The following is a 25654-nucleotide window of genomic DNA, read 5'->3' on the forward strand; positions in this document are numbered from 1 at the left end:
CTGGTCACGTGCACTCGCTACTTCCGCCGGACGGGGGAGGGGGCTTCCGGGGGGGTCACATGATCAGAGCCCGCCCCCTGGCGCCTGCGTTCCGCGTCCCCTGGCACGTGACCGAGCGGCGGGCCGGGCATGTTGGCGGCGCTGCGCCGGGGGTCGGGCCTGCTGGCGGCCGCGGGGAGACGCTGCTCCGGGGCGCGCCTGCCGGCCGGGCGGGAGCCCGCCTGGGGAGCGGGGTCCCTGCGGGGGCGGAGCGGCCCCGGCCCCGGCGGCGTCCTGGCCGCCCTGGCAGGTGAGAGCAACGGGAGTCGGTGGTCGGGGGCGGAGGGGGCCAGTTACTGGGGTTTGCTGGGGGCTGGATGGCACAGGAGCTATTGGGGGGCTGGCAGGTGGGGGCCTGGCAGCGGGGGGTTATTGACGGGGGGGGCTGGCAGGTGGGGGCCTGGCAGCGGGGGGTTATTGACGGGGGGGGCTGGCAGGTGGGGGCCTGGCAGCGGGGGGTTATTGACGGGGGGGGGCTGGCAGGTGGGGGCCTGGCAGCGGGGGGTTATTGACGGGGGGGGGGCTGGCAGGTGGGGGCCTGGCAGCGGGGGGTTATTGACGGGGGGGGGGGCTGGCAGGTGGGGGCCTGGCAGCGGGGGGTTATTGACGGGGGGGGGCCTGGCAGCGGGGGGGTTATTGACGGGGGAGGGGCTGGCAGGTGGGGGCCTGGCAGCGGGGGGTTATTGACGGGGGGGGGCCTGGCAGGTGGGGGCCTGGCAGGTGGGGGCCTGGCAGGTGGGGGGTTATTGACGGGGGGGGGCTGGCAGGTGGGGGCCTGGCAGCGGGGGGTTATTGACGGGGGGGGCTGGCAGGTGGGGGCCTGGCAGCGGGGGGTTATTGACCGGGGGGGGGGCTGGCAGGTGGGGGCCTGGCAGCGGGGGGTTATTGACCGGGGGGGGGCCTGGCAGGTGGGGGCCTGGCAGCGGGGGGTTATTGACCGGGGGGGGGGGCTGGCAGGTGGGGGCCTGGCAGCGGGGGGGTTATTGACCGGGGGGGGGGCTGGCAGGTGGGGGCCTGGCAGCGGGGGGTTATTGACCGGGGGGGGGGGCTGGCAGGTGGGGGCCTGGCAGCGGGGGGTTATTGACCGGGGGGGGGGGCTGGCAGGTGGGGGCCTGGCAGCGGGGGGTTATTGACGGGGGGGGGGCCTGGCAGCGGGGGGTTATTGACGGGGGAGGGGCTGGCAGGTGGGGGCCTGGCAGCGGGGGGTTATTGACGGGGGGGGCCTGGCAGGTGGGGGCCTGGCAGGTGGGGGCCTGGCAGGTGGGGGGTTATTGACGGGGGGGGCTGGCAGGTGGGGGCCTGGCAGCGGGGGGTTATTGACGGGGGGGGCTGGCAGGTGGGGGCCTGGCAGCGGGGGGTTATTGACCGGGGGGGGGGCTGGCAGGTGGGGGCCTGGCAGCGGGGGGTGATTGACCGGGGGGGGGCCTGGCAGGTGGGGGCCTGGCAGCGGGGGGTTATTGACCGGGGGGGGGGCTGGCAGGTGGGGGCCTGGCAGCGGGGGGGTTATTGACCGGGGGGGGGGGCTGGCAGGTGGGGGCCTGGCAGCGGGGGGTTATTGACCGGGGGGGGGGCTGGCAGGTGGGGGCCTGGCAGCGGGGGGTTATTGACCGGGGGGGGGGGGGCTGGCAGGTGGGGGCCTGGCAGCGGGGGGTTATTGACGGGGGGGGGGGCTGGCAGGGGGGGGGCCTGGCAGCGGGGGGTTATTGACGGGGGGGGGCTGGCAGGTGGGGGCCTGGCAGCGGGGGGTTATTGACCGGGGGGGGGGCTGGCAGGTGGGGGCCTGGCAGCGGGGGGTTATTGACCGGGGGGGGGGCTGGCAGGTGGGGGCCTGGCAGCGGGGGGTTATTGACCGGGGGGGGGCTGGCAGGTGGGGGCCTGGCAGCGGGGGGTTATTGACCGGGGGGGGGGCTGGCAGGTGGGGGCCTGGCAGCGGGGGGTTATTTACCGGGGGGGGGGCTGGCAGGTGGGGGCCTGGCAGCGGGGGGTTATTGACCGGGGGGGGGGCTGGCGGGTGGGGGCCTGGCGGCGGGGGGTTATTGACGGGGGGGGGGGTGGCCGGTGGGGGCCTGGCAGCGGGGGGTTATTGACGGGGGGGGGGCTGGCAGGTGGGGGCCTGGCAGCGGGGGGTTATTGACGGGGGGGGGGCTGGCAGGTGGGGGCCTGGCAGCGGGGGGTTATTGACGGGGGGGGGCTGGCAGGTGGGGGCCTGGCAGCGGGGGGTTATTGACGGGGGGGGGCCTGGCAGCGGGGGGCTGGCAGGTGGGGGCCTGGCAGCGGGGGGTTATTGGCAGCGGGGGGTTATTGACGGGGGGGGCTGGCAGGTGGGGGCCTGGCAGTGGGGGGTTATTGACGAGGGGCGGCTGGCAGGTGCGGGACCTACGGGGGGCTGGTAGGTGGGGAGGTGGCTGTTGGAGGAGACTGGTAAGTAAGGGATTATTGGGAGTCAGGGTCGGGGGAGGCGATGTCTGGCCTGTTAGGTACAGGAGGGGAGGGCAGAGTAGGCGGGGTGCTGACATGGAGCTTGGGCTGGGGGCAGGAAGGTGGGGAAGGGGGCGGGACATGAGATGGAAGTGGAGTGGAGGTGGTGGGGCCAGGGCACTGCTGGATATGGGAAACCTCCTTGCATGTGGGTGCAGTGGAAATGGGGGTCTGTTACAAGTAACTGTGGGGTGGAAGTGGCACTGGGTGAGTGACTCCAAGCTGTGGAGCCAAACCTGCTCTTTGAAGGGATTCCCAAGTCCATGCTCCCGCTGGGAACCCTATCCAGCAGCCCTGGGCAGGGAAGGACAAAGCCCTCTCAGCTGTCCAAGTTCATGCAGTCAAATGTTTCTCTTCTCAGCTTTCTCCTTGTTCTCTAAAAATGCTGAGGAAGAGAGGGAGACAAAAGAAGGGGAGAGTGCAGGAACTGAAGACACCATTATATTCCTTTTGAAGAAAGCCAAGGTAACCTCACAAGGGTCTAGATTACTATTAGTTGTATTCGTATAGCCCCAAGAGCTCTCGTCACAGACTAGGACCCTCAACTTGTTACCCACTTAGCTTTCTTATTAAATACACTAACTTCAATGAAATAAGCGTGCAGGCTTGGTGGCGAATTGCTGGGCACTTCCACTGCAAGAGCCTAAGGGGAGGTCTTTTGTGAGATGAACTCAGCACTCTCAGCCTTGCATCCTATTGATGAGCCAGTCCAGACACTTGGAGGCATGGATGGGGGGAGGGAGCCCAAGTATCAGCTAGCACTGAGGATCCCATAAGGAGAGAACTGCTCTTCCCAAGTCATTGATCAGGGCAGCATCTGGAAGTTCATGCTGTTCTGTCTCTGCTCCTGTAAGCAGCATTTGCACAGGTGTGTTCACCTGCACAGTGATGCCCTTGCTTGGCCTGCTGATACCCTGGGGTCAGCATTCCCACATGCTGGGATCTCTAATCATTGTAGATTTTCCCTTCTTTCCACTTCTAGCTCAGCATCATGAAGGGGGAGCTTGAGGAAGCAGAGCGGATTCTGCACGAAGCCATCCGACTCTCCCATCAGTCAGACAACAAGAGAGCCATCATCTATACCTATGACCTGGTAATACTCCCAGGAAAGCGATGTGAGAGACAGGGGTCCTCACAGCTGCTGTGGATGTGGTCTCTGTCTCTCTGTCCCAAGCATGGGCTCAGACCTGTTCTAGCAGCCTCTGAGCTTGATAAATGTATGACTGGGATTATATGACATGGCTGGCTTAGATTGCAGGGGCCTGGACTCCCTTGTAATCTTGTGTTTTTACATTCCTATTACTTCCCTTGCCCTCCACTGGGCAGTAATTTCAGCAGCTGGTAACATGTGGTTGCTGGGCAGAAGTTGCAGGTAAAAAGAGGGGAAACAGCTTTGTACAAAGCTAGCCCAAGGTCAGCAATAGCCTCACATGGGGAAGCTTTGGCATCCCTGAGGTCTTTTTCCTGCTTCTCTTCTAGATGGCAAACCTTGCGTTCCTGAGGGGTCAGCTGGACAGCGTGAGTAAAGTCCTATCACTTGAGTCTGTGAAGAGCCCTGTACTGTGTCTGAGATCTTCAGAGGGCTGCCTACAATGTTAAGTATTATGGCCCACAGCTGGGTTATATTAAACCAGTAGTTCTCAAACTTTTGTACTGGTGACCCCTTTCACATAGCAAACGTCTGAGTGCGACCCTGCCTCCCCATTAATTAAAAACACTTTTTTATATATTTAACACCATTATAAATGCTGGAGGCAAAGTGGGGTTTGGGGTGGAGGCTGACAGCTCACGACTCCCTAGGTAATAACCTCACGACCCCCGGAGGGGTCCCGACCCCCAGTTTGAGAACCCGTGTACTAAACAGTTTTGTTAAGGCCAGTTTCAGGCATAGATTGCCTACCTACCACCAGCTAAACCTGGGCGCTGGCTCTTTAATATACTTTCTCTTTTGTTTCAGGCAGAGAAGCTCTTCAAAGCAGCAATGAGCTTCTTGCTTGCTGGCGACATGAAGCAGGTAAAGGCTTCTCCCCACAGGCTTCCTGCTGGGCGTGAGGTCCCCACAGCTGCTGTAGCATTCCTTACACTACCTCTTGCTTCGGGAAGATGTGGCCTTGCTCCATTCCCTACAGCTCCTCCTATGGGGAGCTGCTGGTACTGGAGTGGCAGTGAGCTTCCCTGCCATTTAAGCAGCATCTTCTAGAGGTAGCAGTTCATTTACACCATGTATAGGGCATTATCTTGGCCTGTGTCTGGTCTCTGAGGAAGCAGTGGTTCTGCTGTAAGGGTCAAAGAGAGGAGTGATTGTGGCTGCCCCTCTAATGTGCCTTTGACTTCTCTCCCTCCTGACAGGATGACAATGCCATCATTGAAATGTCCCTCAAGCTGGCCAGTATCTATGCTGCTCAGAACCAGTGAGTACCAGGAGGAGGCTGGAGTGCAGATTGTTAGCTCCAGGATACCAGTGGTGATTTTGGGGCAGAGCAAGCTCTTTCTTCTGATCTGGGAAGGATAAGAGGTCCTATGTTGAGGTGTTGGGGCATTACCCATCCTACAGGGTATTCTCAACATGAAGACTTCAAAGTCAGTGACTTTCATGAGCTTCCTGTGTGTGAGTCACATATGTGGCACCTGTAGTCTACCTGTGTCCCAGCAGCAGGGCAAGACCCAGCTGATCTGCATCATCCTCTCCAGCTAGGTCCTCTGCCACCTTAGATGGAAATAGCTGCAGACAGCTGTAGGGACAAGTCCCATTGATCTTACAGAGAAAACCCACTGAACGCCTTTGGGCTCAATTTCCGTGTTTACAGATGTAGTTGGTGGCTGTCTGGTTTGACAGCGCGGTAGGGGAGTGCTCTGTCTGTAGGCCAGGGGCAGCAGCAGGGCACACTCCATCCCCTGTGCCTTGGAGGCACTGCCCCTGTGGGCAAGAGGGAGGCTACTTCGCCAGAGCTGTCAGAACCCTGGGCCTGTTTGCTGAGGTGACCAAGAACCAGGCCAACAGAATAGGAGGTGAGGGAAGGGTCACAGCAGGAAGCAACTGACCCCCAGGGTAATGGTAATGTGGCTGTCTCCCAGAAATGCCCAGTGTGTGGTAGTAGTGAGCCAGCGCTGCCCTGGGGGCGTGGGAGGAGAGGCCTGGCTTTGCTGAGGTCTGACCTTTGCCCTTTGTTGTGCAGACACAAGCTGGCTCTTGCTGGCTACGAGTTCTGCATCCTGACCCTGGATGAGAAGATAGCCAAATACAAGGACTTGCCTGAGGATGTTCTCCCAGGTAGGAAGCTCCTGGGCTCTTGCTGTTGTCAGTGTGGCTTTCTGCCTCTCTAGGGACCTTCCTGTGTTGCCATTGGCATCTCTCCTGCCTCTTACAGCCCCTTCCTCCCATTCCCTCGCTGGCTTCTCCTTTCGTGAGCTGCATTCAAGCTCTGTGTCCTTCCCTTCCCCTACTTACATCTGTCCTTTCCTCCACCACCCTGTCAGCTGTGCACTCCCACCCCCAATCTCCCTGTGTCTGCTCTGGCTCTAATGCTTCACGCTGGCTCTGTGCCCATGGAGCCCTTAATCTGTTTTACTGCCCAGCTGTCCTGCCATTTGTCACAGCCATACCCACTACCTGTGCCTCACCCTCTGCATTTGCCATTAAGCTAGGTGGGGCAGGGCAGAGCTCTTGTCTGTCTAGTTTCCATTCCTGAGAGAAGAGGGTAGTGCTTTGACCCATCTCTTTTCCTGCTCACAGCAGAGGAAAGAGCCAACACGTATCTCCTGCTTGGTCTGTGCCTGGACTCGTACGGTCGCTACCTCCTGGCCAACAAACAGCTGCCTCGGGCCCAAAGAATGTATGAGAGGGCACTTCAGATCTCCAAGGAGGTCCAGGGAGAGACCCATCCCCAGGTGAGTGGGGCCTGATGGCTGGACTCAGAATGGCACTTGCTGGAGCAGCAGCTATGTGCTTATGCCCCTGCATGGGGTCAAGAGTAAACATGTGCCAGTGCCCAGGGAGGGGAGGACTGAGCCAGATCCTGGTCTGCCAGCATTGAACCCTCTGTTACTCTGGGAAACCTATTGCACTGACCCGTTCATCTATGGGGAGATGTTATGAGATCCTCTCCTTTGTGCTGCTTGGGCACTGGTGTGCCAGAGCAGGCTAAGCTGGATATTCAGCCTTCCATAGCTGTAGGTCAAGACAGGACCCTGTATCTGCATTGCCATTGGTTAAGTTCTAAAAGCAAAAATCCTCCTCCTCCTCCTCCTCCCCCAGCTCTAAGACTTCCTCTCCCTGTCCTGGTGCAGACTGTGGTACTGATGAATGACTTAGCAACTGTGCTGGATGCCCAGGGGCTCTATGATGAGGCATATACACATGGGAAGAGGGCATCTGAATTGGCAAAGCAGACTGAGCACCCTGAGGAGCACATGGTGCTGAATAACCTTGCAGGAATTCTGATGCACAAAGGTAAGTATTGACACCTAGCCAAAGCAGCTTAATCAGGAAAGGTGATTTCTTTGCTCATAACTCTCCTGGCTGCAGTAAGGGAGCAAGGCCTGTGCTGTGGCAATGAACATGGGATAGGGACTTCAGCACCCTGTAGCCCTGCTCTCCTTCCCATTCAGTACAATAGCTCTGGCTTGTCTTAGGCAATGTTCTATGCTGCCTTCAAATTTTAACCTGTCAAGGTGAAGATGCCTGTACTGATTGATTGCATTGCACCTGGGGGTGTGTGTGTGAAAGGGAGTTGGTGCCTTGGAGGCAGGTGACTTTAAATTGAGGAGTTGAATTCTTACCCACCACTCCTTGACAGCCACTAATTGCCTCACTACCCCCACCCACCCCACTCTCTATTGGGCATTGGCTATAGTGGTAATTGCCAGAGAACACTGCAGCAGTAATATCCCAGGCCTGAGATCTCAAGCTAGGGGTAGCTGTGTTGGGCTGGCTGCAGCTGGTGCTCCATCCCTCATACAGTTGGTTCCATGGGTTGAAGATTGTGCAACCCTAGAGCAAGATTCACCTCTAACCCTTAAATTCTGGAGCCCAGACATGGCCGCTGCCCTGCTCTGCACACACTGGGAATAGCTCCAACCAGCAAAGCACAAAAAGCCCTTGGTAAAGCTCGTGTGTCTTACTGCTGCAGTGCAGGAGGCAACACTGCTCCAACCAAGACTGAATTGTTGGGTTCTAGGCTGGCAGGAGGGAGGGGACTCTCTTTTCCCCACCCCCTTCATCCTCAGATCTTGCCTGGGCCAGGCTAGGTGAGCTGCTGGTCCTGTTAGTGACATCTGCTCATGCACAGAAAGCATGATGACAGGGAAGGGAATGAGACAGACCTGGCCTTTATTTTCTAGATGAACAATTCTTTCAACCCTGAACTAAACCCCACTCCTCCCTGGTTTGTGCCTGACTGTTCCAAGCAGTACTTTAAGTGTAATCACTCAGCAGGGGGTGGGTGTAACATTCATCTAGCCTTCTTCCTCCACTAAATGCAGAAGACTTTCTGCAAGCAAAACAGGTGTACAAAAAAGCCCTGAAACAGGCAGAGCTGAAAGGAGACACTGCATCCAGGCAGCACATCCAGGAGGAACTAGCAGAGCTGGCCAGGAGGAGAAAGCACTCAAACTGAACATATGATGCACAAATGAGGGAGGCTTGAAGTATCTTGGGCTGAATGAACTGCTGAAGGCAAGGTGGTGGATTATACAAAGCACAGGAAGACTGGGACCTGTTGCCATTTTCAGTGGGAACTAAAATAGGTAACTATAGGTTCAGTACTGAGTAAGTACAAGGGGGTGGGAGGAAGGAGGTACTGCTCTTGATGGCTTTGACAAACTCAAAATAAAACTTTGATTGAATTGTGGGAGACTGAAGGCTCATTAGTCCCTGAACCGAGTACACATTTGAACACTGAACTGTACTTGAATTACCAAGTTTAAATGTTAGCCTCTGCTTTAATCTGTGGTCTGTGGCTACTATGGGAAGTGGATTCACTTGAAGTGTTGACCAGTGCCTTTTAAATATTACAACAATCATGGGAGCTCCTGCTGAATGCCTCAGCTGAAACAGTAAAATTATCACTAGTGCTGTCTCACTTTCCCTTTGCCCTGCTAGTGCACCACTAGTGGCCAGCACCACCATGCAGAGACATTTACATAGAAGGAAGGAGGGCAGAGGACAGTAGTAAAAAGTAGCTTCATTTAGCTTTTAAGGGAGAAGGGATGGAATTAATACAGACCTAGCCTACTTCTTTTTTCTTCCAACTGCAGGGAAGCAATCAACAGCTAGACTGCTGGGAGAGGCTACTGTAGAGAAGGATTACCAAGTGGGTAGGGTATAAACCCTGGGATTCTTAAGTCAAGCAGGTACTGCTATAGAGGGGGGTAGTCTGGAACCCATATGGTATCCCCCTTCTCCAAGCCATGTGACTTATGATAATTGAACCAGCTGCAGGAACCAATTCAAGCAGGGCCTGAGGAACAGAAGTATGCAGTGGCTTTTCTGTAGTCTCCCACCCTAGCCCCACTGAAACAATTAAAAAAAAACAAAACCAGAAAGTTGTGGAACAAACATGCACCCTGCCACCATTGCATTGTTCATAGGGCTTCTGTTATAGCACTTTTTCTTGTCTGTGTACAGTGTAAGGACAGGTGGAGAGAGATTGGCACAGGCTTAGTCCACAGGGGCTTGCACAATAGGACCCATTCACAGTTGGCCTTTAGGTACTGTGAATCATGTTTAGGATTATTAACTTAGTCTGGTTTAGTTCCCCTCTATAAAATGGAAATGAGAGCCCTTTTGAAAGAGTTAGCACCTTTCAAAAATGGAAACTGAAATCTGCCATCTGTACTGGAGAACAGAGCTGTCTCCCCTCTAGCCTAGACCACAGTAAGTATCCACAAATTCACCCTTTGTGAGGGAAAGATTGTTCTGTAGTCCCAAGACAGGTCGTTTGTTTGTTCAGAAATCAGATCTCCTTTGCCCAGGGTGTGCTAAGCCAGATCCAATTAACTGCTTGTTAAAAGATTTTCCTTCCAGAGTGTAAATTTCAGGTTACAAAACTCAATTATTGGCTGTTGCTAAACACCCACAGATTCCTGCTGCACAGGGAAGTTGTTCTGCTCAAAAGCAATGGCAGGACTGCCTCCCCTGCCTCAAGCACCGTACTTAGTACTGATGTGCAGATGGTGGGGTGTAACGCAAATAGCTTTTGAACAGTTTATAGCAAGCCTACTGATGAGGGAAGGATAAAATAAAGATTGTTATAGCAATCCCAAAGACTATTAAAGTAATTCTGCCTACTTAAGTAGTGTCAGACAAGTGGAGCTAGCTTTGGGGTTTTCAAGAAGTAGAGTGGGTAAGAGGTTTGTTTACCATCATATTCAGAAGCGCACCTAGGGGAGATGTGCACACCTGGACATTGTTACTGTTCAGATTACTTACACCAGTGTTGGGCAGCAGATCAGTTAATCTTCAGTGCATTCAGCTTTAGTCCTCTCTAGATTGTGTAGCTTGGCCTCCTAGCAGGCATGCATAAACTCTTAGGCCAGTTTAGTGAATAGTGGGGCTAGGGGCCTGATTTCCAAGCTTAGGCTTCCATTATTACAAGTGCAGGTTTGTCTCCCCCAATGAATTGCTAAGGGAAGAAAACACACAACAATTACAGGCTCAGGTATGCCCACAGAGAATGAAGGACTAAATAGCCTATGCATTTTATATCACATTCACTGTAATATGAGCATGCAGTTGCCAGATGTGTGTTTTTGGCTACATGGACATCTACTTCCTAGAATTCTAATGGTCTATTCTAGTGTTGTAATCTGAGATTACTTGAATTTCAGTGCCCTAGGACGGTGCTTCAGCTATTTCTGTAGAGTGTTGTGTCTGTCATTCTCATCAACACAGCTTGATGCTGCAAAACAAGAGGGACACAGAGAAAGAGGAAACGGAGAACTGATCCCCTTTATTGATTGGTCTGAATCTAGAAGTCATTGTCTACTGAAGACATTTTGTGGAAAAAAAATTGAATTTTAGCATGACACATGGGTTTTTTCAAGTCTTAAATGTTTTCATATCAGAATCACTGAACATACCAAGATGAAAACATTGTGAAAACACTGATCAGAAATCAACAGTTACAAATTTGTAGTAAACTACTTTTGTAAACAATGATTTACAGACACCTTCCTGTTTGAAACAGACCAGGTGTAATTCCATATTCAAAGGCTACTGGAATTTAAAATAATGCTTAGGCTCTGGGTGTTATCAAAAATTAAAACTTAGGGAACAACCCTAAAAAAATTGCTTCACAATAAGAAAAATGAAATTAGATGGGCAAATGCCACTCTTATCCTATGCCTGTGAGGGTTATTCCTCAAAGGAGAGGCTGCTTGACTACCCTTATTTAGTTAGGATACCTTGCAGCAGCAATAAAGAGAACACACAGATTTCCCTCCTTTATGTAAATTAGGCTAAAGAACAGATGTTCATACAGTACAATTAGCTACAGGCTTTGCAGGTACAAGCCTCTATTTCAAACATACTATGGTTTTTGTTACACTGAGGACAGGAGAAAAGAACTACTTTGGAATGGCACTCTATTTTTCACTTTCTCAAATTTAAATTCATAACATGGGGAGACCACCTTATAGCAGTGTGATCTTTGAAGATGAGTTAAGAAAATAAAGGAAAGTTAAAATCAGGGGAATAGGAATTCCAAACACAGTTGTTCACTTTACACCTGACATGCTTCAGGGTTTTCACATTTTCAGGAAGACTAAAGATTTTAACACTTCCAACCAATTTTAACTCTGCAGGATACAGCATTTGAAGACAGCAGCAAAGCAAATCTGCAATCCTTACAGCCCATGAGGTTTCCAAGACAGTTTGCAAACCAGCAGAGAGGAGTCAAATCTCTTGTTGCTTTCTCTTTCCTACAGTTGGGACAACCTGGGGCTCTCTTCAATGAACACCACCACACTTTAAAAGATTTACAGCAAAAGGGGTTCTGTACCTCTTCCCATTTGTTAACTACAGGCAAAGGGCATCACAGACCTATAAAACACAGCACTTGCATGGACTCCAAGTTACAGCTAAAACAAATTTTTATACCTTCCAGACATAAGGAATTGCAAATACAGGTCTAAAAGTAAACCTTTTTCAGTAGGCTGAAAGATCGTGATAAGTTTGACACCCTCTTCCTGAGACAAATGCTGAATATGGTCTTGTTTCCAATTGCTGAAGGGTTACATGCTGCTTAAATGTTTCATTTAATATTTGACTTTACCACCCACACATTCAATAGTTTTCTCCCCATATCAATACTTATCTCCTTGTACCCCAGAGCACTTAAACTCATGGTCCTGGGGCCAGTGAAACGTGGCAAACAGATTTCAGCTGACACAGTGGCCACACTAATCAGATGCATGTATACATGTCCTACATGTATATTACTACAGTAGAGGCCTCCAATTCCAGCAGGCACTGACAGATGAATGATTAAAAAGACCCTCTTCTAGTACCATAAGCAATTTTTTTTTTTAGAGAGAGTCTCTCTATCAAGTAAAGTTTAGGGGTTGGTTCAATATAAAAAATTAGGTTTACATGCAAATCATTTTTCTTACTGGACTAGGTTTTAAAATGCATGTTAAAAGACATTTCAAAATTAGAATGAAGTAAGCAATAATCACAGTATCTTTTTCAAACTGGCTGTCAGAGCCCAGAAAGTTGACTCTTATGTTCCTTGATTACAAAGCTCAGAAGTAGCTTTATTTTATTTTATTTTTTTTAAACTAGAGCAGTGGATATATTTTTCTTGATGGACCCAACAACCCACCCAGAGCCTTTGTTCAGTTAAGCAATCTGCTGTGATTTATAAGGATATATATGGTACTAAAATTTGTTTAAAATAGTAGCCTTTTTCAGCTGCATACAATGCAGAAACTGAAAACATTAAAATAGTCTTTTGGGGCACAGTTAAATTACCAGTGTGCATAACAGTGAGGTATGACTCCAGAAGCTGCTTGGTTGGTTTTTTTTTGTTTTGTTATTGTTTTTTCTTTTTAAACTGAACCATAACATACCCATGCAATAATATTTCTGCAGTGTTGCTAAATAAAACTGACTGCACTGAAAATTTACAATGTGGCAGAAATTTAAAAATCAAAGAAATATAATCTTACCCCAGCAGACCTGACTATGTTACTGTACAGAATTTGTTAAGGGGTCAGTCTTAAAAATCAACATTTTCACAAGAGCTTGAACACCACTGTGTCTAGGGGAAAATTAGATTGAAGCACACCACCAGTAAGAGGTGGCATTGCATTAAGGGGCAATGATGCTTTGTCGGTTGGGAGAGTAAGGTATGAAGAGTACTCTACACTTGAGAAAATGCTTTAAAAAAAATTACAAAATGACCCCCAAGGTTTATGCAATGATTTGAACGTAAGTACACCAGAGACTATAGCAAGGGAAAAAACACTGCAAAAAGGACTCTCTATTTACAGAAGAATGATTTAAAGACATTATGGTTTTCTTTACAAATAAATGTAGAACAGGAATAGTCCACTTCTTAAAAAGTCTTTACATATTTATCTTTAGTACGTCAACCCTCCTTGATCATGATCCTCCTACACATGGTCTGTGCAGATGGAATCTTTTCGATTTACTCTCCAAATAGCTCCCCATCATTTCTTCGTGTGTGGCCCTTGCTCTCTTGGGAAGTCCCTTTGGGCATAAGTCAAAAATGGAGCTTTTTCGACCCACAAATAAAAAAAACCTCTGCATAGTTCAGTCATCACTGTCAGACAGAGTCTCGTATTGTGCTGAAAGCAGTGGTGCAGGCTCTCGCTCCCATATCCTGTTTTGTTGGTGAGTGGCTGCTTGGCTCATGGATGGCGGGGCACACGCAATGGACGTTGGTGGTGTACTGCTAAGCATCCGCATCGTCAAGGGGTTGTAAGGAAACTGAGTTGATCCTAAGTAAAAAAAAGTTTAGCTCAAATAAGACAGGCATCACTCCAACCAGATCTTCAAGACTTACCTTTGTTTTGTTAACCAGTATTGTGAGGTTCATATGCCAAAGAAATGTGGAGAATGGACACGTGACAGATCAGAGGTCAACACTAGTGTTTTCCACCAACATTCCAGAATCTAATAATTTTAACACCAGACCCCTGAGAAAGGGAAAGTTAAATTTACTCCCTAAAATTCCCGTTAGTTTATAACAGCCAAGATCACATGCAATTTGTTTACATGGAGGCCAACTCTTGATTACCATCATCTTAGTTTACGTGCACAGCTTTAACTCAGAACATTGCAGGAAACAAAACAAGTCATTCACCACATTTCTTTGGCATATGAACCTCACAATATTGGTTTTATAGTACACTGGGTTTCAGTTTCAGGGATTAGAGTGATCCTTCAAGCTCTGTGGATCAAAAATTTCCCCAAAACGCTGGTGCCTCTCACTGTACAGTGAAGAGTTGGTTGCAAGGATCAGATTGAAAACAGAAAAAAAAAACTTCCTAAGTTAAAAAATAATTTCACTCATCTCAGGTGACTCAGCTGCTGATAAAGAATATTACAATTTTTGAGAGGACTAATTAAACCACTTGTGGTGTGAATGATCTACTTTGGTGTTAAAAATGCCTGGTAGAACATTCTCTTCCCTTGTAAAGAGATGGTTTGCTACTCTGCATGTATCTGATTCAAAAAGATCCCTGTTTAATGAATCTGGATACTATGATGATTTGGTCCATACACTTAAAATGGGTCTTTCCACATCTAACCTTACCATACGATTCCAGTTCTAGTTCTGTTATTTTTTAGTAGTATTTCTGGCAACATTTCTCACCTGTTGAAGAAGGCCTGTCTTCCCAGGCCCACACTGGAGTCTGCCTGTGGTAATCTCCTTCTGAATGTACAGATGAGACAGAGGAAGGTCTTTCAGTTCCTAAGTATCCCTGCCCAGGAATAGGAGATTTAGACTTCCTACTATTAGACTTGCCAATTAACTTCTGCTTGCCAACTCCCCCTCCTGAAAATGGAAGTCACAGTAAATAGATTATTACAAAAATACAATTTAGACTCAATAATAAATTTATAACCAAACTGCCATATAGCAAGCTAAGTTGTATAAAGAGATTAATTACAGCAAATCAAATCTGGATTTCTTCATTTGGAGAGTTACCTTTAACCCTCTGGTGGTAGCAGCCTATAGCTTCTGTTTGCTGTTCATGCACCATTGCTGAGAAATCCCCAGAGCCCTGTGTGGATACAAAATTTATATCCATGGATATAAAAAGGTATCTGCAGAGCTGCAGGTCTTTACCAGGAACCGCAGCAACGAAAGCAGCAGTATATCAGGCCGCCGCTCCCAGAAGCCAACCCCCCGTGCCGGCAGGTCCTCTGGCGTGCCTGTACTGCCCCCAGCTCTGCCCGCTGAGGTGAGCGCCAGGCTCACTGGCAGCTGTCCCTGGTCACACTAGTGTGTGCAAGTGGCTCGCATGCTCCCAGACAGGTTATGCAGGCTGCTGCATGGAAGGGACTCCTGTCTGGGAGTGTGCAAGCCGCTTGCACGCACTAGCGCAACCAGGGACAGCTGCCGGCGAGCCCGGTGCTCGTCTCAGCGGGCGGGGCTGTGGATGGTACAGCCACACCAGAGGAGCTGCCAGCACAGGACGCTGACTCCTGGGACTGGTGGCCCGACATGCTGCTGCTGTTACGGTTCCCGATAGAGACCTGCAGCTCTGTGGATACAGATTTATATCTGCGGATATATATTTTGTATCTGCACAGGGCTCTAGAAATCCCCACTCCTATCACCAAAGGGTTAATTCTTCAGTGGAGAGGCCATGTAATGCATTTCCTTTGTTCTGAAGAGACAGGTTACTTTCACCTAATGCTAGCTACAGTTACCATGCATTAGTCAGCCATTTTGCAAAGGTTTGTGTACACTCTTTAGAGGTGCTGTTCCAGGTAGGCATCTTTCTATACCACAATGCTATGCAGGTGCACCACCCCACCCATTCCATCCTTGCCTATCATAGTCCCCATGTTTTCATTAAAGGAAACACTGGCTAAGACTCTGGAGTACCAGCACTGCTTCTTTGAACTGGAGGGGACATGGCTGAAGAATGAGGCACCTGTCCCCAACCCAAGGGGTGAACATGTCGCCTCTATAGCACTGTCAGGGAGCATGGATTTCTCAGTTTTCATGATTTCAAGCTCTCTTAACTACTTCAATTACACCCCACAATTACTACCCGTCTCAAGGCCTTGCAATTCTGAGGAGCTGTAAGATGATTTCTCACCTGAATTGGGTGATGGATTAGCTTCCTCTCTACGGGCCTCGCTATTAGCTGAGACTGCAGGGTTGGAACTACCAGGTGCTATCCCCATAGGCTGGGACATTACAACTCCATGATCCTCCCCTTTGTCATCAAAGTTGCCCATCAGTGCCTTCCTAATAATGTCTTCCAGACCCAGATTACTGGCAGGATCTGCAAAGGAATGACCCCTAGAACTGACTGCACCTGGGAGAAGAAGAAATTGTGAGGGGAAGGATGGGAGGGGAGGACAAAATACACCTCAAAAGAATTATAACAAAGTGACAAGGGAGAAGATTTTAAAGGGACAGAGGAAGAAGAAAAAAAACAAAAAACAAAGATGAGCAGTTTATGCAAAGCTTCATGCACCAAGCAGCTCACAATGGCTACAATTTAGACATGCCAGCACCAAAATTAAAGAGCCATGTTAATTATGTCAGACTGCCGTTTGGACGAGGACAAGATACTTACATGTGTATTAAAAACTAAGAGCCAAGGCAGTTAAGGATGCCAATTCTGACAGAATATTAATCAAACCGACAATCATTAAAATATGTTGGTCATAAAAGGAGGAGACCCAGAAAACAGGATTTCTCTCATGATGAAACATACAAATTCTATGTTGCGACAATTATTTTACAAGTTAAATACTAAATAAAGAACACTGGGCAAATATTGATCTTCACAACCTCTCCCCCCTCATCAAAGGAAATCAATATTTTAAAGATAGGGAAACGGAGGTAGAGTGGTAGGGTGACTTGCCCAAAGTCAGAGAGGGAGTTTGTGGCACAGCTTGGATCACTACCTCTGATTGCCTCTAGAAGTGACAAGTTATGAACTACACAGTGATTAGGCAGGCAACTGGAAGTGTTTAATAGTTACTAATGAACGAGGAGTACTTTAGGACAATTTCTTACTTGATGTGAAGTTACCCAGAGAACTTAATGTAAATACAGCAAATACTTAAATAGCAGCTCAGTTTCTTCCTTCTATTTAAAAAGTTTATGATAATTCAGAAAATAAATTTAGCTATGAACTGTTTTAGTAGAGAACTCTGTTGCAAGTGTTCACAATTTTGTTTAAATGAGATGCTAAGGAAAAGATATTTGCATGATTATAACATCAGTGCAAGAAAATTACAAGCCAAACTATAGTACAAATTAAATTTCTGCCTTAAATTGCACTTTAGACATACATTCAAATTTCCTTTTATATTCATTTTGCTTTTCCTTAGTCTACTGAAACCGGAATTTCCACATTTAGGGCTCTACTGGCTTATTTCTGCATTTGCGCACCCCACCCCTTCTTATTTCGGAGTTTCCCAATGCGCCTGTTAAAAAGTATTACACTCAGCAAATTCTGTTACAAGATATGTTTCAGGAAGATTTACCTGAGGTAGTGACTGCTGGCAAATTAAATATTTCAGTTCCTGGCTGAGCAGTTGCTGCAATTAAAACACAACATTAAAGTTTGTTTTATATTACTGGTAAGCACTACACATGTACTGATGTGTGTGTGTATTTGAAGAGTCTTCTCTCATTAATCTGCAACTTTATCTGCTTTCACTTCACCTTTGGGTTTTAGTGCTGTGAATGTGCATCATAGGTTGCTCAGTAAAGTAAAACTATGTGTAGAGGTTCATCTTTAATGTTGGTCCAGAAACACAACCTCAGACAATCTGTCTATTAGCTTTCCCTTAAAAATACTCTTTCAGACCCTTGAAGGTTTTCCTGGTCTCAGAGGTCTTTAAAATGCCTTTTTTTTTTTTTTTTTAAAAAGCTGCTGTATTTATTTCCCTGGTTGAATACACATTTTGGTGAATGTATCATATGAATTTTGATACCACATATGTATTTACTTATGACCATTTAGAACAACTTTGAAATGGCTGGAAAAAATTAATTCAAATTATTGGATTTATAACACCAACATTATGTAATATCTTTACTGATCTGCGATGGCAGATTGACCTGATACTGACATGTAGCGAACAGATAATCAGCTAATGACAGGGGTGGACAGTATATTTGCGTTCTGAAAGTCCAGATGAAAGTTTAGCTGAAATGTATTACTGCAGCAAAGCAGGATCTATCACACATGCCCAGCTGGGACTATTAAAAGACAATGACAATGTTTACCACACTTATTTACACATTCCTGGTACTTACAATGTTCTCACAGAATGAGACAACATGGGCTTGACATGGGTCTAATAACACAGATAATGCCAGCATCACTGACCCTACTTATGCAAATAAGAGATTTTTGTGAATTTGGGTGTCCTTGCCTTTACATCAGTTTTAAGAAAAGCAACATTTATAAGACATTCCAAAACAACGAGGTAGATTTCTGTGAAACAGAAATTATTGTCTTGCTCACTGCAACATATTCCACTTTTAACAAACAGATGTGCTCTAATCACGAGCATTAAAAGGTTAGGAGCCAAATTAAATTCTCTTTACAGCTAACTGAAATCCCCATTTTGCTGGAATACGTTCATTCAGGGAAGTACAACATGGTGCTAGTAGCATGTTTCACCATGTTGATGTCTGTTTCCTAAACTATATGCAACTTATTTGTGATTTAGAGGTTGTCGTACTGACACCCATAATTACAAGAGCAAACAACAACAAAAAGGAGTCTTTGAAGCCCTCTGGCAGCATTACACCTCTTCAGTAGAATACATGTAAGGAAGCTTATGTTTACATATCTTATACATCAAATGGAAAACCCAATAAATCATACATTGATAAGAGTGCAGGTTTTTGCCCAATGTTTTGTGGCTCCAAAATAAAACGCTTGCCCTTAGTTTACAGGGCATGTTTTCCTCTCTCAAACCAAATATTAACCTTGTAATTGTAAAATAAACTCCTACATACATAAATACAAGAGCAATATATATATATATGGCAAAACTTCAAGTGTTTGGTAGTAATTTTTTTAAACATAACATTAAATAAAAAAAAACGTATTTGAAACAGGACTAGGTTAGGCTTTGCATTATTGCCATCCAAGGATACCCTATGTTAGAAAAGGCAATGAGAAAGTGAAGTCCCACTTACCCATGTCAGAGTCACTTCCACCAGAGGAGTTCAACTTACGAAATATCTCCTGTTTCTTGGACTTCACCATTGGAGAGGTGTTTTCAAGCTTGGTGAAAAATGAAGGCAGGTAACTTATACTCCCCGGAGAGCGAGAGTCAGTCCTGCTGAGACCAACATGTGTCAAAGATGAACTACACATCAACATGCATTGCTTTAAAAACCTTCCCATCACTTCTAAACTCTGGCATGAGTTTACACCAGGGGCCCAAATTCAACATATTTTATAACCCCCCATAAGTAATTTTATGCAGAATAGATCTATACACTCAACTATTGTCTCCATTACCTTAGGGACACCCAAACTTTGCCCAAGTGAGTGCCATACTGATGACTTGCCAAGAGCATAATCACTACCACCACCTCAATGCATTTGATTGGTATATCTTAAAGCAATTGACCATGGAGGTAAGTATCAATATTTCTATTATACAGAGAATCTGAAGCATGAAGTGGTTAAGTGACACGCACAAGGTCAGTGCCAGAGTCAGGAACAGAACCCAAGGCCTCCTGACTCTTAGTCCTCTGCCTTAGCCACTCAACCATGTTGCCTCTGAAAGTTAGGAGGAGATTCAATTTTCATCACTCTGGGGCCTAAACCAGTTGATTCTTTTAAAGCACATTAGTTGCGATAAGAAACCCAAAAATTGTATTATGAGAGGTGGTTTGCACATATGGAGTCTTTCACCCATGCCTCTCCAAGCGCTTTACATAGTGAATTTCAACATCTCTGGGAAGTAGGTAGGTACACACCCATCTGCAAAGAGGGCAGACAGAGAGTGGCTAAGTGATTTGCCCACAGTAGCAGAATCAGGAACAGAATTTATGAGTCTTGACTCCTACTACACTGCTCTTGCCATTAGACAATACTGCCTCACTTCAGAGATTAGAGCTGCTGCTGACCACTCAGAGATACAAGATAAGATATAGTAAGTTCAGTTTTTAGACATACCTCTGTTCAGCAGGCTCAGTTCTTTGGGAAAGCAATATAATATTGTCTTGTTTCTCATGTACAACTGGGACCTGAGGCGGTGAGATTGGCTCATAGGGTTCTGAAGAGACATGACTTCTCTCTGGGGACTTCCCAGGTCTAAATTTTTAATACAAAAAAGAGGTACTCTTCAAATGTGTAACCAGCACAGTTAAAAACAAACTCCAGTAACCAATGATCAAGACTATATTGCTTATATATCATCTAAGTCTATGGTATCCCTTGGGATAAAAGATATTACAGAAACAAGACTTCAGACTATCCACATAAATTATTAATTTCTATGAGCGCTACATGTTTACGTCTCTTCCTTCCCTCAAAGCTTGGAGATCAAGTGCAGATAAATCTAGTATAAATGTGTAGATGGCTATAATCTACAATGCAGCACCAGTCAGTGTTTATCACTTTCCTTACTACACTGTTAGAAAGTTAAGCCAGATATTCCTTCTATTTGTTGAAGAAAGTAGACCAAAAATTTAAGTTGCCTTTGGACAGCTAAGAAAGGTTGAAGGATAAACCTACTTCAAATCAATTAAGCCTAATCCACCGTTAATTTTTATTGGCTACTTATACAGGCATTGGCTGAATTTACAGTTAAACCGAAAAAGCCACCACTTCACCTTGCTCTGGATTTGTCAGAGAGATTTTCAGGAGACACTCTGGCACTTGGCCGTTGATGGTGAACAGACTGTGCCTCGGGGCTGTAGCGGTTTGAAGCCTTTGCCCGAGTAGGGGTAGGAGCTGAAGCAGAAGCCGAGTTCTGGAATGTACTAGTCGGAGGCTGCAGGGATGCTTGTGAGGCTGCTTGGTTTCTAGCAAAGTCTTGTGTAATAATTTGCTGTTTGGGGGCAAAAAAACAAACAAACAAACAAAAAGAGTGGTAAAAAATCTGGCCTACATTCTCTCATTTTAGGAACAAATGCAACTGGCATCACACGCACCAAACGCGATACAATCTGAACTTCAGTCATGTGATATGTAACATGTCATGGTTTCACTACCAATATCGTAACCTATTATAACTCTCAAATAAAATGTAGCATTTCAATGTTTTGAAAATATAAAATCAATCCCAAAGTTACTTGCAAAATTAACCTACACAGATATGGTCAGCAAGTGTGATCAGACGATGGGTCCTAGGTACATGTCCGATCCCTTCTGCCTGAGAGGAAGGCAGTGGAGGCTGCTGTGGAGAAGGAGATTCCTGTTGTGTCCTATATCGGTGAACTGGACCTTCATACTGCCTGTTGGGATCACCTAGTTTCCAAAAAAAAAAAAAAAAAAAAAAAAAAAAAAAAAAAAAAGGCATATCACTCTAAGAAGACATTTCTGAAGTTTAAGCTTTGAGAGTTTTTTGAATATTTATAAGGAGATATATGAAACATTTCTGCATGAAATTTTAAGTAGCTTGTCTAATACAGCTTTCTTTCCTTAGTATTTAGACCAGTGGGACGCATCCACACAATATATATATTACCTGTATGACCCTGAGGATATCACATGGGCCGTAGCTGTGTGCTGATTGGGCCGCAAGCGGCCCACGGGTTAAGAACCACTGATTTAGACCCTTTGATTCAAACAGGCAACAGAAAGTTAAGTACTAGTCTACAACAGCATTGCATCCATATTTTTGGACTGATTTAATTTCACTGTACTTCTTTGACAGCAAACTGAGCTGACGTAACTTGCACCTCAGTCTCTTTCACCAAAATGTAAGTGTTTGCACCAACAACCAATACAGTGAGTTTTTAATTATTTTTTATAACAGAGCATTTTTTCAGTTAGTTCTAAATCAGAGCATATGACAATAAAAAGCAGTACAGTTGAGTGCAGTGGTGTTCAACCTTTTTTCATTTGCAGACCCCTAAAAAATTTCAGATGGAGGCGCAGACCTCTCTGGAAATCTTACACATAGTCTGCGGACCCCCAGGGGTCCATGGAACACAGCTTGAAAACCACTGTTCTATGGTAATGACAACCTTTCACGGACCCCTAAGACATAGTCTGCAGACCTCCAGGGGTTCGCAGACTAGAGACTGAAAAACACAGGTCTAGAAATCAGGAATTCTCAAATTCTCATCCTGGCTCCGCCTCAGACTAGTTGTAGGGTCTGATCAAGTCAGCCTATTTACCTCATTTTCTCCACGTGCAAAATGCGAATAATGCACTCAACCTCCTAGATGTAGGGAGGTATAACTGATGAGTGCTAAGTATCATTGCATTTTCAATACATTTAATCAAATTTCCCTACTTTTCACAGATCACAATTAAGTATATGCTCTAGAAAAGCTTCTGAAGATTCAAGACTGTTTTTAGTTGCAACTTAAAGGCTGCTAATGTACTTTATATACGTAAGTGTATGAGTTCATAGCAACTGTTCAAAAGGGAATATATATTTAAGATACTTGGACATAATTTCTTTACCTACAAAGAAACAGACTTACTTTCTGCCTGGCTTGGTTTGGGTGCCTCTTGTTGATAGGGTTGTAGTTTTTCTTGGGTAGGTACAGGTGAATTTGCAGGGCTAATCACCTCAATGGCATCTCCAGGTGCTTCATATCGGTGGGAAGACACTGAGTTCAAACAGCAGAGATGTTTTTAAATAAAATGCAAATTTGTGGAAGTGTGAAACCTTAATATTAAGAGTTAATATTAAGAGCCAATAAATCTTGCTAAAAATTGTAATGTATGGAATCTATTTTATTTTCATGACTGGGACAAATCTATTAGAGCGTTTAAATAAGCATTTCCTCCTCATTTTCATAATGCATTTACTACTACAAACAGAAAGCTACTATTTTTAGGAAGTATCTTGTGATCTGTAGTGTGGTTAGTTTTGTTTTTCTGTGATTCAAGATAGCCATTCCCTTCTACATCTAAGACTTCCATAAGCATAAACATTGAATGTTCACTATACAGGTGATCGTGAGTTTTGTACTGAGCATCACAAGATTCTTAGGAAAAACTGTGTTTGGCTGTAAAGTGGTATGCATAGATAACAGCATTGTATAAATGAGAATTGTTTTATTTCACGTCAAGCAGCTGTCAATTATATAAAAGGGAAGACAGTACAGGACCTGCACTGCATTAGTAGCAACAGGATAAAACAAATCCATTCAGATGTGCCATGTTCTTTATGGCCAATGTAGTAAGTGAAATGAAAAGAGCACATGAGGGAATAGTAATTAAGAGTGAAGACACGTACAACTGCTAGAAGAATCTGAACTCTGTGAGCCCCGATCCCGTGCATCCTTGTCCGAAGCAATCTGCCGAGTGATGATCACATCTATGAAGTTAGCAGCAGTAATGGTGGTCTTCCCACGAGTCCTTAACTCTTCCTCATACCGGGATTTAGGAGGAGGCCCTTTATCTTTACCAGCCTCTGAATAAACTACCGATGAAGACGGACCCTGGGACTTGCCACTTGGAAAAGCTGCTGATGTGTACGGGCACTGAACAGACCTCTTTTCTGCTTCCAGTGTTTTCTGCTCCATCTGTTGCTGCTGTTCACTAACCACCGTTGACCTGCGCCCCATATTCTCTTCTATTCTGGTTCCTTCATGCTTATGCTCTTTTGCTTTGACAACTTCCATCTGAGGAGCAGAGGCTGCAGCATCAACCAATGCAGCTAGGGCATCAGCAGCAGTGTTGTAACGGGAAGCAGGCAACCCTGGAGTTATGGAGGGGGCTCCAGGCGTGAGCTGCCTGTTAGCAAATATCAAAAATCACTTGCATTAGATCATACAACAGCAATTAAATGATTTCAGCTGGCTCTTCTACGCTTCCTACAAAGTACAGCTTTTGTGATGCTAACACCTTTCCCATAGGCCAAAGACCTAGCAGATGGTGGTACTTTTGGTCTCTACTATTTTTCATGCAAAATAAATACGTTTAGTAATGAGCTTAATTCCAGAACGTATTTCTTTGTAACAGGAGTTTAAGAAACGTACATGATGCGTAGCTGAGCAGCAGGATCCAGAGGGGTAATTACACTTGTCCCATTGGTTCCTTGGAAAATACTGGGCCTTTGCTGCAGCATGTTCTCTTGGGTTCTAACAGAAGGAGAAGGTGAGCGAACGTATCCATGACTGCCAGGTCTACCAGGTTGCTCTGTACCTTAAGTGTGTGGAGAAAGTTAGTGGGGGGGGGGGAAATATAACAGGCTGTTATAACGTGTAATAAGTGTGTATATAACAATGCACAAGCAAGTATCATAATGCTATCGCCTCCTCCACACCCTTTTTCATATGTCTATGCTGCTGTCAGGCATAGACCATATTTAAAGCTTTCTAAAGAACAGCATCCTCCAATCTGCACTGCACTGAGTGAAATGCCAATTGTAACAGGACTGCCTCGGTTGATTCCATCCTTCAGATTCTACATCATTACAACTGAACAAAGATAAAAAGAACATACTACCTACCACTGTCAATTACAGCAAAACCTCCACATCTTAGGAATCACCCATTTAGATCATACTAACAATAGGTTACACAGCACTGTTTTTTATTTTTTAGAAGTCAAAACAAAAGTGCTAATGGTGGTTGTGGAAACTGATTAGTTATATTTTGTATAAACAAGACTGATCCAAATGTGGCAATGTACACTCACCAGGCCGAAGGTAGTGCTCAGTGGGAACTGTAGCGATTCTCTCCCTCTCTCGTTCCCTCTCCCGCTCCCTTTCACGTTCCCTCTCCCTCTCCTTCTCCCGTTCCCTCTCCCGCTCCCTCTCAGCGTTGGCAGCTGCAGAAGCAGCCAGATGCGTAGGGTGTCCTATAAGATGCACAGGAGATAGGAGAGCTTCAAACAGCAGTGAAAAGCGTAAGACAAACACTGAAAAGCTCAGCAGTGTGTATTACTTGACACACCCTTGATGTAAGTTGAAGCCAGAAAAGAATATTTATGAATGCCCCAAACCACTTTGATTTCATTGATAATTATACACTGGACTATGATGGTTGAACCCTAAAATTCACTGTGAGAGATGGGGTTGGGAAACAACCTTCCCAAGTCACTCCACTGCTTTAATACACGGTGATAGGAGCTATCCAGTCGGCAGATAATAGGAGCCAAATTCCACCCTCGAACAGAAATTAATGGGTTCATGTATCAGATGACAGAATTTGGCCCACTGTATTTAACAAAAACACCAAACTTTTTATTTTTCTAATTGTTTTCTCTTCTTCAGGGCTTCCAGCAGATAAATACAAAACCTATCACAATGGGGCCCCGACCCTGTCTTGCATACCTCTGGCTGCTACTGAAACAATAAAGTTAACAATCATCTCTCCCATCACCCAAAGTGAATGGCACGGGGGTTAGCTATTGGAACAGCAGCAAAACACTTATTCAGTGACTAGTGGATAGAGAGGGTCACTATCCTAGAATGTCAATGGATTAGGGATAATACAGAACAATCAGGACTTTTACCTGGTGACATAGATGCAGGGTTGTAAGGCCTCGGAGGGAATGTGAGCTGGGTGCCAGGGATATAAGTGATTCTCTCCATAGGAGGGGTACTTGTTCCTCCTGGATGAGGGACTAAGATAGTGGGAGCCATATTGTTCAGGTCAATAATTCCTGTTCAAAAGTTATAATGGAATTAGGATATACTCCCTAATCTCAACAGTTTACAACTACTTTAAAAAAAAAAAAAAAAAGGGAGATATGCATCTAGGCTTTCTACTAGTGTTATACAGAGTTTTGTTTTGCATATGCAGAGACCAGTTTT

At 46.3% G+C, this 25654-nt stretch overlaps 2 protein-coding genes across 34 annotated transcripts in view; one reads left to right on the forward strand and one right to left on the reverse strand.

The window, feature by feature from the left end:
- Positions 1-107: 107 nt before the first annotated feature.
- TTC19 (tetratricopeptide repeat domain 19) lies at positions 108-25565 on the forward strand. Of its 14 annotated transcripts, XR_006286324.1 has the most exons (14): positions 110-289; positions 2879-2982; positions 3500-3610; positions 3997-4035; positions 4475-4531; positions 4867-4928; positions 5694-5788; positions 6251-6405; positions 6805-6967; positions 7999-8262; positions 19227-19340; positions 21590-21635; positions 22184-22274; positions 23857-25565. XR_006286324.1 is itself a non-coding variant. In XM_043531202.1 (10 exons), the coding sequence occupies exons 1-10, from the start codon at positions 130-132 to the stop codon at positions 7878-7880; spliced, it is 969 nt and encodes a 322-aa protein (XP_043387137.1). In that variant the 5' UTR covers positions 108-129; the 3' UTR covers positions 7881-8364. The 14 variants fall into 14 exon arrangements, 6 of the variants coding, with proteins under 6 accessions (XP_043387137.1, XP_037736333.1, XP_037736329.1 ...); XR_006286323.1 differs by having other exon boundaries at positions 19227-21635; XR_006286325.1 differs by lacking the exon at positions 22184-22274.
- The window catches only part of NCOR1 (nuclear receptor corepressor 1), a 114639-nt gene continuing 101031 nt past the window's right edge, over positions 12047-25654 (reverse strand). For 10 of the 20 annotated variants that reach the window (XM_037880390.2, XM_043531161.1, XM_037880389.2 and 7 more), the window contains 13 exons: positions 25354-25503; positions 24535-24696; positions 23874-24039; positions 23129-23628; positions 22368-22496; positions 21023-21180; positions 20544-20761; positions 19885-20022; positions 18894-19039; positions 17222-17275; positions 15817-16038; positions 14358-14540; positions 12047-13479 (listed from right to left, as the gene is read on the reverse strand). In XM_037880390.2, coding sequence (XP_037736318.1) covers positions 13292-13479; positions 14358-14540; positions 15817-16038; positions 17222-17275; positions 18894-19039; positions 19885-20022; positions 20544-20761; positions 21023-21180; positions 22368-22496; positions 23129-23628; positions 23874-24039; positions 24535-24696; positions 25354-25503 — 2414 coding nt within the window. In that variant the 3' untranslated portion in view covers positions 12047-13291. Of the gene's footprint in view, positions 13480-14357; positions 14541-14608; positions 14770-15816; positions 16039-17221; positions 17276-18893; positions 19040-19884; positions 20023-20543; positions 20762-21022; positions 21181-22367; positions 22497-23128; positions 23629-23873; positions 24040-24534; positions 24697-25353; positions 25504-25654 lie in introns of those variants that run through there. The other 10 variants (XM_037880393.2, XM_043531167.1, XM_043531159.1 and 7 more) reach the window with 4 other exon arrangements.

The sequence above is a fragment of the Chelonia mydas genome, chromosome 17, assembly GCF_015237465.2.
Source record: "Chelonia mydas isolate rCheMyd1 chromosome 17, rCheMyd1.pri.v2, whole genome shotgun sequence".
Taxonomy (NCBI): Eukaryota; Metazoa; Chordata; order Testudines; family Cheloniidae; genus Chelonia; species Chelonia mydas.

What these genes read in the sequence shown, in the direction of transcription:
- TTC19 (XM_037880401.2), top strand. Translation starts at nt 130, where the DNA reads ATGTTGGCGGCGCTGCGCCGGGGGTCGGGCCTGCTGGCGGCCGCGGGG. An exon ending in TTGCTGGCGACATGAAGCAG is followed by an intron (nt 4,532 to 4,866) that starts GTAAAGGCTTCT and finishes CCCTCCTGACAG; the next exon opens with GATGACAATGCCATCATTGA. An exon ending in AGGGAGAGACCCATCCCCAG is followed by an intron (nt 6,406 to 6,804) that starts GTGAGTGGGGCC and finishes GTCCTGGTGCAG; the next exon opens with ACTGTGGTACTGATGAATGA.